Source organism: Neolamprologus multifasciatus, chromosome 15 (genome assembly GCF_963576455.1).
Source record: "Neolamprologus multifasciatus chromosome 15, fNeoMul1.2, whole genome shotgun sequence".
NCBI lineage: Eukaryota > Metazoa > Chordata > Actinopteri > Cichliformes > Cichlidae > Neolamprologus > Neolamprologus multifasciatus.
This window is the reverse complement of record NC_140453.1, coordinates 16,720,794-16,734,228: the sequence shown is the minus strand read 5'-3', so window position 1 is coordinate 16,734,228 and position 13,435 is coordinate 16,720,794. Positions and strand designations below refer to the sequence as shown.

Sequence of the window (13,435 nt, the reverse complement as noted above, 5' to 3'; positions counted from 1 at the left end):
TTTTTTATGGTAATGATGTCAGTTATACAATGCTAATGCCAGTAATACTATTTCTTTTATAAATGGTAATGATTGTTTAACAGTGCTAACAAATTGCCTCGCAGCAAGAATGTCCTGGGTTCAAATCCATCATCTGACTGGGGCTTTTCTGTGTGGACTTTGTGTGTTTTCCCCATTTCTGCACGGGTTCTCTCTGGGTACTCCGGCTTCTCTCCTCAGTCCAAAGAAATTAAGTTAGTGGGGTTAGGTTTATTGGTGATTCTAAAATCATTCTAAAATGGCCATAGGTGTGAATGTGCATAGGTGTGAATGTGAGTGTGAATGGTGGTCTGTCTCTCTGTTTTAACTCTGCAAGCTGTCCAGGTTGTACCCCGCCTCTCGCCCTATGATATCTGATTTATTATAATACATAATAAATCTGTAGTATTGCAGTTAGTTTACATTTTTCCAAGTATGTCTCGACACATTTATGTCTGTATGTACAACAAAGTACTAGCCATTGTAATGATTCCTACTATGGAAATTTACAGTGACTAAGCTGTAAGACATCTGCAAATGCACAACAGTCAAATTAAAAATCATGTTTTGTTTTTTTTTTAATTTTATTTTTGGGTTCGTTTTTTGTGTGAAAAATTCCCACTGTAGAGAATTGAACTTGCTCTCATGTAAATCTCTAGATTTTTATCTTTAAAATCTTGAGTGCTTGATATGATATTATACACCCGCTTTCACTGTGTGGTAATGTGCTTGGGGTCCCAGCCACTATCATTTGTAAGAAGTAAATAAATCCCTCTGTTGACAGTTTCCTGCCAGCTGGGCCAACAGATAACATCAGCAGCCATTACATTCACTGGGCCAAGGATGCTACGCGTTTACCTCAGGAATCGACCTCATTTAGACACTGCTAAAGGTTACTGAGTATCTGTCAGTATAATTGGTCCTCGGTGGCTGCATAGATGCGTGCAACGCCACATTCATTCATTTTGAATTACCAGTCTTCCAGCCAAGCATACAGTTTAATCCTCTTCCTGTTTGCTCAGTTCTCAGACTCTTTCACTGTTTTGTTTTTCTCCACGTACTATCCAACTCATTTTTTTTTTTTTAAAGTACTACGCAATCCAGGGCACTCTGCAGCAAGTTATTTGGGATACAGTTTTTGAGTGGTAGTATCTTGGAGACGACACCGGTTCATAGCAGACTTTGTGGAACAGGAGGTAAAAACAAATGTGCTGTTTTTGATGGTGATAGCTGATGTGACAGTGCTGATTTGAATGATCGAATGTTCAAAATACCAGCATGTGTGCTTTGTTTTTACCTCTGCACAGCCAAATGGATAATGGGACTGTTTACCCAGGATGATATGTTCTGCAGAAATGATCAAAATTAAGCAGGAGTGTGGCAGAGAACTATTCCTAACCAGATTTTGTGTAACAACAGAACATGTAAAACAGTTGTAAACAAGATTTGTATATAAATGGGAAAATTAGAAAAAATATTTTTAGCCTAATATCAACCCAGTGGATTTTGTGCAAATTAAGCAGCTTGTGGATTAGAACATCCACTTGTTCTCTTGTTTGCATTAATTTGGATAAGAAAAAAATTGAAATTTGTTCTTATTTGGTAGAAGAAGCCTGTTATGATTAGCTTCAAGGTCAGTAATGTTATCAACTTGTATTCACATACTTTTGTAACGAGCCTCAGGATTGGGTGTTATTGTGCAAGCAGTGTCCTCATTCACAAGGGCCTTTATCAGTCAGTCTACAACAGAAGCGAGAGATCTCCTATTTTGGAATGACAATTGAAGTACTGCAGGGATTACTGCACTGCAAACAGAGCCGCAATGGCCAGTTGATTCTGTAATAGGACCAAAATGTGTCTGGATATTGGGAAACAGTCTTACAGTTACTCAGCCCCTTCTTCTGCTTTGGTTAATGGGAGAATATCTGTTCATTTGAGTTTAATTAAAGGAGCCTCGGGTGGGGAAAAAGTTGAACCAATCGATGTAGGTCTACAGTGGGTTGAAAGTATGCCAGCGTCGAACTGATTTTTGATATTTCCAATGAAGTAAAACATTTGACAAGCTTTTGCTGGCATAGAAGAAAATCGCTCGCAGGAGGTTCATCTATATTCATGTTCTTTCAGTTTCACAGTTCGCTCTCTTTTGAGACATTTGAAACTGTTTATAAAGCACCCAAGATGATTGTATATCTGTTCTACTAATGTGTTTCTGGAAAAAAATGAATAAAAGCAAAACGCAGTGATTTGCAAATCATTGTAACCCCTTTGAAAACAGTTGTACTAATGCACCAATGGAGACAAGACAATTGAGAATTGTTTTTTGTCCCAAAACAATTTGCAGAAAATAGAGAGGCCTCTTTAGGAAATCCAAAATGTTCCCTTAGTGCTTGGCTCCTCATTATGTGTGTAAGGGAAATAGATACTTGTGCTCAAACACACTTATGCTTAAGTGAAATGAAAGAGAATTTGGTGTTCAGTGAGCACTGGGAAACTGAGCAGATTCTGTAGTACACCAAAGCACCTTTAGGTGATATAAATATAAAAAAAATATCTTAATTACTACTTGGAGCTGAACCACGTAGATGGTTTCCGTTTTAAAGACATGGAGAAATTTGTGACATAACCATGAATCATGTTAGCGATCCACAGTGTTTGTTCCACTTACATTAAAGATTACACTCAACGCTCAACAACTCTGTTACACCATTGTTGTGGTTTTCCCAGTTAATCCACAAACCAAGAAAAGGTAATTTCATGAAAACTGCTCATAGCGAGCTCTGTGTGAAGCGATCAATACCTGCTCTCTCTCTCTCTCACTCACTCACACACACACACACACACACACACACACACACACACACACACACACACTAAAACATGCACTGTACAAAACTCTGTATCACCATGGTGATTCAGAATTTGGTCTGAAAGGGAGAAGTGGTGCATCATTATGGACCCACCAGTAGACGAGCACATACTGAAGCAAGCTGGTCCTTCTTAAACTTGTGAATAGTGCTGTAAAGCAATTGCTGCCGCATTGTGTTTGACTGACTAAATGAGCTGCCCATCCTTACTGTGGCATCCTGTGAGGGTTTTTTTCCCTGCTGTATTACTTTAATCTCCATCCTTAAGGTACTTAAGTGGCTCTAGTTATCTAATATATATTTTGTTAACCTTATAATGTCTAGTAGAGTACTTTTGCATGATCCACATTTCAAAAAAATGTTTACTTGCCTAGCACTGCAACTTGGTCCAGCACCCAAGTTCATTCATTTTGCCAAACAATCTAACTTTACCTAACTTTGTCCTGATTGACTGCCACTATCAATGAGCCAGAGCTCTGCGGTGGACATGGCCATATTAATCCTGCTGATCTATAACATAATGAGTATACAAGAGAAGGAAAAAAACTGTCTGAAGGAAGAGGAGTTTACTTTAGAGCAGGCTGAAGCTTAAGCTTTTTAAAAAAAATGTTTTTAATATTTGTCGTGTTAATATTGGGCATCCACCATTGCATAAAGCAGGGGTGTCCAAACTTTTTTCACTGAGGGCCACATACATAAAAATATAGGAGGGGCTGGGCCACTTACTAGAAATTAGGTATATAACCTTAACTTTAGTGTATTAAAGTTAGAAAAATCACTTACATGTGGTCGAATATATTATATTGTTGAATATAATTAAAGACAAAACTGCCTTCATCACAGCTTTCCATAAATGGATCTTTATTGATTTATTCAGAAAAAGCTTTGGTAGCTCATTCTCAGAACAGCAGCCTCAGATTTCTTCTTAGACAGAAGATTTACAGCACAGAGAAAAAACAATAAAGGGGAAAATGGGACGGGCACATTTCAAGTTTGTTATTTAAGTTATTAGGCTTAGCAACACACCTATTAACGTTCGTTTGAAACCGTTATCAACATTAACAGACTGAACTGGACTTAATAACAGGAGTGCATATAATTTTAGTAAATTATTCTGGTGAGTATCAGCTGCGCTGGGTGTAAATCGGGACATCCAGCCGCGGTGCTGATCGCCACTCGTGCCAAAAATCTAGACAAATGTCACTTGATCAAGGAGCAAATCTGCATCAGATGAGATCAGCTGACTTTGCGTGTACGTGGGCAGTGCACAGCGGTGTGTACTCTGTGTGTTAACAAGAAAAGCGCATATAAGAAAGTGGTGTGCAAAAGCAGGGTAGTGACAGAATTGATGCGCATTATTGATATTTGAAGCATGTGTACCTGCACATTAACACACGGGTACTGTGGAATATATTTTTTACTCACCTAAAGTGCTCGTCCACTCCCCGCAAAAAAAGAGCAGCTGTGCGGTGTCTGTGGCATCAGTGCTCTCATCGCATGCGATGGAGTAAAGATCAAAAGCACAGCTTTATCAGACAGTTGCAGTTTCATGTTGGCTGACAAGTCTTCAACAACTGGATTTCTGGACATGCTGACGTTGTTGACGGGCGCATTATTTCGGTGACTTTAACGAGGCCGTGTTTTATGAGGTCTCCATCTGAAAAAGGCTTGCCATGTCTTGCGATGAGTTGGGCGACCTCATAGCTGGCTATTGTAGCCTTTTCCTGGACCTTTTGAGCACGAAAAAATTACTGTTGCTGACCCCGCAGGAGAGATACCCCTTGCTTTAATTTCTGCTCTCGATCAGCACCAGTGTAGGATGCATAGGCCTGATGTTTGGTTTCATAATGACGTCGTACATTATACTCTTTCATAACTGCCATAATTTCAGTGCAGATCAAACAGACACACTTCCCCTTGAATTCTTTGAAGAAATATTCACTCTCCCACCATGTCTGAAATTTTCTGCATTCACTTTCTACCTTTCGCTTCTTTGGTTCTGCCATGTTTAGTAACTAACTTGGGCTAAATTTCTTCTGTGATTGTCCTTTTTGGTGGAGCAACTGCCTCGATCGACAGTAGCTCCCCCTGGTGTTAAAACTAAGAAGTGCAATACACTCAAGCAAAAGTTGAAGTGCGGGCCATATTCGATTCTATTTATAAAATTACTTGCGGGCCAGTTAAAAATGGATCGCGGGCCGCAGTTGGCCCGCGGGCCGGAGTTTGGACACCCCTGGCATAAAGAGAAAGGAAAAAATATATATTTTAAAGATATTTTTAAATATAGCATTTTTTTAAAAGACTTTTGCTGCTTGTTGAATACCCTGGTAGTTTTAGAACACATTGCAAAGTCTAAGCTAAGAAGCTCCAAATTTGGAAAAAGGGTTTTGCTGGTTAATGTACTCTAAAGAGCCTGAGAAGACTTCATTCTCAACTTTACAGGCTGTGAGATACTCCCTATGACTAGATAGCAGACTGGGCTTGATGTGTAAAATTACTAGGCTCTCACGTAGCTGTTAATTAAATAACAGGGGATCTAATCTTTGACACTGCAGTAAAAATGGATAGACTCTAAACCCTAGAGTATATTCTGTATGCTGTATATGAGGATCTCAAAATTTCACAACAATACCATAGTTTCCTATTTCTTTACTACTGCAGTAGAGTATCTGAAAGAAATGTAATACTAAAGAGTATGTAGCACTGAATGTAATTTGGCTTGTAATCTGACTCGGCTTTGGTTTCCTGTCTTTGCTTTCTGTTTTCTCTCTCTATTGTTCTTCTCAGTTGCCGAGTTCCAGATAGAAAGAGTCCCCTGTCACCTGATTCCTAAGCAGACTGCTTGTAAGAGTCTTCAACAATAAAAGTTGGCCATCAACTAATTTCTCTTCATCAAGACTCACCACTGTAGAGGTACAAAATAACCCCCCGCCCCCTTTTTTTTTTAATGGTTAAAATCATTAGCGCCATTTATCCTTCTAGATTGTCTTCGTATAAGCTGACCATTGGGCATATCATCTCCATCTGCCTTATGGTGTCCAAAATCCCCCCCAAAGAGATGGACTCTTTGGGTTCCTACAATGATTTTTTTTTTTTTTTTTTTTTTTTTTTTTTTTTAAATTTATGTAGTTCTCTGTTTGGGACCTTTTTTTTTGGGGGGGGGGGGGGGGGGTGTTATGTTTTCAGAAATCCAATGCTGCTGTAAGGCAATTCTCGTTTAGTTTCATTGTATGCACCTTGTATAAAATATAAATTAGATTTTTTGGTGAACTTTCTCTTAATGTCCCAAGTATTGTGATGCAACTATTGATAAGTGTTGAATATAATATGTATATTGCAATTTTTAATTAAACCTTTTGAAGGCTCAGTGTTTGACCTGTAAAATTCAAACTCAGCCATTTTTCCCTTGGGTCTTAAGCTTTAACCAATTGACTGCTGCCCTTTCGTCAACTATAGTTATTAAATATTGGTCTACAATAATTATTATATTACTAAAGAAAATATTGAATTTTTCCTGTTTACTTTTCCTTTTCTGTTTCCACAGCACTAAATGTCCCTTAGCCTCTTGAATCACTTCACTCAGTGGCCGTTATGTTGACCCGAATCTAATCTCATTAGCACCCCATCCTTACCTTTCCCTCCCATCTCCCCTCCCAACACCATTTCCCAACTCAGTCATGACCAGTCTGAAGCGCTCTCAAACAGAGCGCTCAGTTGGGGGCTCGGTGTCGGCTACCGATGAGTTCTACACTCGTCGTCTGCGACTGCCTAATGGAGGGGCACCACCACCTCGCAGTGAGAGCGCCCACATCTCCTCTTCTTCAACCACGGGCACCAACCCTGGCGTCCCAAAGATGGGGGTTCGGGCCCGTGTAGCTGACTGGCCACCAAGAAAAGATGGGGGAGGAGGGGGTGTTTGGCACATCACTGTGGAAACAGACTCACCCAGCTCTACCAACACCACTAGCTCTTCAGGGTCAGGAAGTGGAGATAGAGAAAGACTTGAAAGAGGGGGAGGCGGTGGTGGAGGTGGTGGGAGTGGAGGAGGGGGGGTGTCAGCCGTCACAGCCCATAGCAATCTGTCAGCCAAGCTGGGTCACCTGATAAGCCCACAGGACTCATCCATGCTGCGCAACATCCACAACACACTAAAGAGCAAGATGCAAAGCAAGGGGAAGGACAATCGCTTCCTGTCACCGGATGGCTATCTGGGTTCCCCTCGCAAGGGCATGAGACGCATCCGCCAACGCAGTAACAGTGATATAACTATCAGTGAGCTCGACGGGGATGGGAACGAGGGCTGGTCGTTCTCCGGGTGGACACCCATGCACCGGGAATATGGCAGCACTTCATCTATAGACAAGCATGGTGTGTCAGGAGAGAGCTTCTTTGATATGCTAAAGGGATACCACTCCGCTGAGGCCCCGGATCAGCGAAGCCCAGCTCCAGAAAGGCTAACAGAACTCCTTACTGTTGCTCCCATAAAACAGGCTGCTCTGGATCTGCCAGATGGACCTTTGGGTCCAGCCAGAGGTAGTCCAGCCAGTCGGCTGAAGGAACGAGAGAAGCATTTGAAGAGAAGGTCAAAGTCAGAAACAGGTGGAGAGTCGATCTTCCGTAAGCTGCGCAGTGTAAAGGTGGAGGGTGACACATCAAGGGCTGGCTCGGATGCTGAAGATGGTGGGAAAGGGGATGAGAGTGGACCACCTCCCAAACCTTGGGCGTGCCAAAAGGGATTTGCCCATTTTGATGTTCAGTCTCTACTTTTTGACCTCAATGAGGCGATTCAAAGTCGGCAATCTGGAGCCAAACGCAAAAACACCACTACTGGTGCCTCCGCTGCAGCTGCCGCCTCTGCTTCGGCCTCGTCCTCTCTTTCGTCTAATCAGAGTGGAGTGTATGGGTCACCTTGTGGCTCCCAAGAAGAGCTAAGCAAGGAGGGGACAGGAGGCGGTACCAACCCTGCCTTGGACCCTGGCGATGATAAGAGCAATGATTTGGTTCTTAGCTGCCCTTGTTTCAGGAATGAGATTGGTGGAGAGGGGGAAAGAAACATTTCTCCTGTTAAACAGGTAGGTCTGCTTGAGTAGTCATTATATTTTCTTAGATATATGCAAATAATGTAATGCATTTTAATATATAAAACGGTTTCTCGGGTTCTGCTGTTTTAATATTGATGCTGCTGTCTGCAGATGTACATTTTGAAAACGCACTGAAAAGCGCTCAGATTTCTGCATATTTAAGATGTAAAGATAAAAATATGATGATGTGGTTTACAGCTTGCTGGCTTTACCTTTCCTTTTTATTAATCTTCCAGCAGGGAAGCATAGGAAGCGGTGGGAGCTCAAGCAATTCCTCTGGCAGTACAGAAGAAGGCCCTTTGGATGCCACCCTTACTACCCATTTTACCAATGCAGGTGTGGCTGTGTTGGAGGCTTCCAAGGACGGGCCTAGTCAACATGCCGACAGGTCCAAACGATACATTGTGGAACATGTTGACCTTGGTGCCTATTACTACCGAAAGTACTTTTATCTCAGAGGTGAGAAAATAGGATAGTTTGGGCTTTTTTGATTTGTAGTTCTTCAACTTTAGTGGGTGCTTTTCAATTTGTCTTACTGAACGTTTCCAGTCTTGGAGCAAATGCTGTGGACTGTAATGGCAGAAACAGTACCATTTGTAGTGTTTTAGACACTAATTAGACAAGGTGCAAAAGTTATACTTCATTTTGCATTACACGTGAGAACCTGGGAACCAGCGAAGAGTCATTAGTAAAGGTGCGAACGTTCTGTAAACTTTTAATAGTTGATATAATTCAGCTGCAATACACATAGTGGAATAATTGCTCAGGTTTTCTTCCTTTCTGTAGTTTTATCTCTCCTGTCCTCTGTCATCAATTTATGTCTGCATCTGAAATCCCAATACTTTTCACCACTAGAGCACTGGAATTACCTGGGGGTAGATGAGAATCTGGGCCCTGTGGCGGTGAGTCTGAGAAGGGAGAAGCTGGAGGAACACAAAGACCATGGACAGCAGTACAACTACAGGGTCATTTTCAGAACGAGTGAGGTAACATACATTCTGACAAATAGTATGCCATCTGTCTGACGTGTTCACGATTTTGTTATATAATTATTATTTTTTAATAATGTTTTCATTCACCGGGGTAAGCTTGTAGCTTTACTAGCTATTCACACTGTGAAAGTTCATGTGAACATATCTGTCAGTATTTAGTATGCTCTCCTGAGTGATCTTCCTGAAATGCTTTTATGAGTTCAAACTGTGTAGGAGTTGACATAAGAACTGCTCCCTGCTTATTGATGAAGCCAGTTGGGGGGAGACATTATAAAAGCTTCAGCTCAAGGCTGTCGCACACAGCTCAGGATGCTACCGCCTCCGCTCCTTGATACCACCTTAAATTACTGCCCATTTGATCTTGTTTTTATAGTTTCCTCCCATTTGATTAGCCCAAATTCTCAACTTTTTCGTGAATCCCTCTAGCCCTTTTTTCCATCAGTAGACACAGTAGAACCATAGATGCACGTCCTTATTCGCTGAGCTGAACGCCCACCCACCATCTTTGTCAGCCTTCATCTTTGAAGGGTTGAGCTGTGCCATTTTGCAGCTCAACGACACTAAAATAGCACCTGAGGTATTTGAGTGAAGAAGGTAAAGCATTGCTTTTCTATTAAAGCGTGCCATGAGTAATAGCCCTTGCAATCTCTTGGGATGACGCACGACCTACTGTGCTATGTTTTCCTCTATTTTTCTTTCCTTCTCTTGCCTCTCAGTCTCTTCTCTAATTGCTATTTTCAGAGCAGGGAGCTTCACAGGTTTAGATATATTTGTGTGCCTGTGTGGGATTGAGTGGGTTGCACTAATGTTGAAGACAAAAGTCCAGGGACCAAAGAGGACAACTGTCCTTTTAATACTGCCCATGATGAGTTTAAAGTGCTTTTCTTCTTTGGTTTGTTTAGTACTGAGTGCGCTGGCAGCAATTCTGGACTTTCCAAACACCACGTGAAGGCAAAAACACACAAGTGGCATGGGACCACTACTGACTAACAGCTGTTAGTTGATAGTAGATATTCAGATTCTGCACTTTCAACAGTCTTCCTGATTTATTCATGGATGTCCTCGTTGAGCTTTTTTTACCCCGAAGCCTTAGTATTCACACTGAAAGCTACAGCAGCAAAACCTACACTCTATTTATTTTCTCCCTTAGCCAGACACTTTTCTGCATTTTACTTTCCCTGTATCCACAGAGAGTGGAAAAAATATCTGTTTTTAGATTTTGTGGAAAAAGATTAATTTCATGTGTGATCCTAAACTGCATTTAATTGCATAGATTAAGGCCTCATCACAGGCTTCCTTCCAGTTTTCCCAAAATAGAGTTACTAGTATTCTACAGAGGGCTGGATAGCTAGTCATGCTGTTATTGTTGCCTGTTACAAAGAACAAACACACTGCGTGGAGCAGGAAGGAAGAGCCAAGAGAAGAATTGTCTAACCAGCAACTAATCTGGACTCGATCTGACGGGTGTGCTATGAAGCAAGTTTATTTGCATTAACAGGCTGGATAAGCAACAGATTAAAACTATCAGCTTTCTCTTTGAACCTAGGTGTTCTTTATTTAACTCTTTTTTTTTTTTTTTTTTTTTAAATCTCTTGCTTGAGTGCTGCCTGCTTCAAGACGAGCGGGTTATGGAGAGCTATGAAGAACACAAAGCAAAGTCTTTTGGCACAAAGATAGAATTGCAGTCAACAGTGTCTCGATATTACATATTTTCCCACTATGCATTTAATTTCTAACATAAATGCTACGCATTAACGCTTTCACATTTTAACTTGATATATTTAAATATGATACCTAAAGAGGTTAATATGCTCCCATATTGAGGGATAAGTGGAAATCAATTCAGTTTTAGCCAAATCAAAGTGAATTTCATTTCAATCATTGAATGTTCTGTGATGAATACCAATAGACCAATCAAATTTCCATTAGCTGTGGAAGCAGTGTAAAACTGCACAGAGCATAAAAATGATTTAATCTGCACCATCAGCAGGAGAAGTGAAAGGGTTGCTAAAACTGTGACCAAATAGTTAAGCTGGATAGTGTTATGGTAAGACCACACACCTTTGGAGCGGAAGTATCAAATTCGATTCCCTCCCAGTAAAGGTCCTGGCTAGGCCCCCCATGCCAAACACCAAGCCCTGGAATGGTGCAGCTACGCCTGCAGCCTGTCCACAGCTCGGACACGACACATTTCACTGCATGTTGTACTCTGTGTGATCATGTATCTGACCAATAAAGCTCGTTTCTTTCTTAAATATTAACAAATGGTTGTGCCATATTGTAGTTTTCTATTTATAGTGCATTGTGCTTTTATGTAATTGAATTTAAAAGCAAGGGTTAGAAATTAGCAACAGCTATAAACTCATGCTTCAGTGAGTTTTGTGCGCCGTATTAGAACCATGTTAAACTCCATTTTTCCTTTTTAAGTAAGTTGAAATAGAAATCTTGATATTTTTGATGGTTTGATTCGATACTGATAATGATCGGCTAGAATAGGCTCCAACAACCGTGAACTGGATAAGTGGAAGAAGATTGATGGATGGATAGAGTATTAGGGTCTTTTTTTTTTTTTTTTTTTTTTTTTTTTTTTAAGTGAAAATCATAATGGCTTTGACCCCTGCAATTGTGTTTTTGTTGTTCTTTTCCTGCATTATGGGTGGTCTCCAGCTGAATACTCTGCGGGGTTCCATCCTGGAAGATGCTGTACCTTCGACGTCCAAGCATGGTCTAGGTCGAGGCCTGCCCCTCAAAGAAGTGCTGGAGTACCTCGTTCCTGAGCTCAATGTTCACTGCTTACGCCTGGCACTCAACACACCCAAGGTCACTGAGCAGCTGATGAAGCTGGACGAGCAGGGGGTAAGGAGATGCAGCGAGCACGTCTTGAGGTTTGATTGTGGGTTATGATGGGCCGGATGAATCTGCTTGACTAATTCCTTTGATTGAGCACATTTGATTACTGCTTTCCATTTAGTGAAAAGACAGTGTCATGCAGACATGGCATCCGCTGAATAGAGTGCGATCCTTTCGTGCATGCATTCGATTGGTCTTTGAGCCAAAGAACTTTTGCAGCTGGTAACCTGTACTATTGAGTATGCAAAGCAAACAATTGTCATTTGGCATTTCATGAATTTTTTTAGTGTGTGGGTGTTTTTCTGTGAAGGGGATGTCTCATTGTTGAACTAAATTATTTTTATTTATTTTTGCTGTATCTCTTTATTTACTCCCACAGACCGTTATGTGGAATTTGTCTGAAGAAACTGTTTATATGCATGCTGTGTCAACGTGTGTCGATGCATGCACACACAACATAACCCTTTAAAAAAATTATATATATACTCAAAAGCTCTTTGATACTTATGCTTTCTGATGCAGTTATCAGAAGCTGAATCCTCTGAAAATGTCAACATGATTTCTTAGGAAAATGGCACAAAATCACTACAGAACAACCCAAGGTTATTCTTAAAATGTCAACATGAGTCTTGCCTCAAATGTCAACATGGTTACTCTGACATGACTTCCACACAGTAATCTCCATTTGTTTCTCCCCTTTTCATTGGAATAATGTTTGTTCTCTCTGCAGCTGAGTTTTCAGCGAAAGGTGGGGGTGATGTACTGCATGGCGGGTCAGAGTAGCGAGGAGGAGATGTACAACAACGAAGCGGCTGGGCCTGCACTAGAGGAGTTCCTCCATCTGCTGGGCGAGAGGGTTCGTCTTAAAGGCTTCACCAAGTATCGAGCTCAGCTGGACACAAAGAGTATGTACATTTGCAAAAAACTGCGAGGTGCCAGTGAGGGTGTGAGGGAACCTTTATATTTGATCTTACGCTGACATTGATCCTGTCTAATCCAGCACAGCAGGTAGTAAATTAGTAAATTGGCACGCACTAAATAGACGTTCGCATTGATCAAAAAGTGCTGAGTTCAGTTTCCCAGCAAGTATTTGATGGATTGGAGCATGCAGGGGGTCGTCAGAGTCTTTTAGATTATGTGTATACACACATGGGTTCAGTGCCTCAACTTGCATTGCGATAATCACATTAGATCTCATTCACATGTTAAAGGACTGGTCAGTTGACTCCCTGGAATCTTCTGATTGCTAGAGAAAAATGTATACTCTCTGACCAGTTGAGGAGTGGTTGCTGCACCAAAAACCTCATTTAGATTGCTTTGGTCACTAACAGATAGAAGATGGCAACTTGCCTCCAAACACTTGCTAGCTGAGTTGTAGTAAAACTTGAAAAATGTGTGATCCAAACTGGAAACTGGAGAGGGGAAAAAAAAAAAAAAAACTTTAACTTTGGAGATGATCTGGCTTTGTTTCTGGTTGCACCGTACACCTTTTCTCATCCAACTTGGCCTAGTGGCTGTGGGCAACTTACCAACCAGTCAGGGAAAAAACGATTTTATCTAGTGACGTGTGGTTGGTGGGGTTGAGGGGTTATTGACTGGTCAACATCTGAATGATTAGGGTTTTAGCAAA

General features: G+C 41.2%; 1 protein-coding gene across 5 annotated transcripts in view; it reads left to right on the top strand.

Moving 5' to 3' along the window:
* Positions 1-13,435, top strand: part of sipa1l1 (signal-induced proliferation-associated 1 like 1) — a 92,978-nt gene that overhangs the window by 50,605 nt on the left and 28,938 nt on the right. For 4 of the 5 annotated variants that reach the window (XM_085132551.1, XM_085132548.1, XM_085132550.1 and 1 more), the window contains 6 exons: positions 5,670-5,795; positions 6,427-7,954; positions 8,200-8,422; positions 8,819-8,949; positions 11,623-11,811; positions 12,536-12,710. In XM_085132551.1, coding sequence (XP_084988677.1) covers positions 6,560-7,954; positions 8,200-8,422; positions 8,819-8,949; positions 11,623-11,811; positions 12,536-12,710 — 2,113 coding nt within the window. In that variant the 5' untranslated portion in view covers positions 5,670-5,795; positions 6,427-6,559. The remainder of the gene's footprint in view (positions 1-5,669; positions 5,796-6,426; positions 7,955-8,199; positions 8,423-8,818; positions 8,950-11,622; positions 11,812-12,535; positions 12,711-13,435) is intronic. The other variant, XM_085132552.1, reaches the window with a different exon arrangement.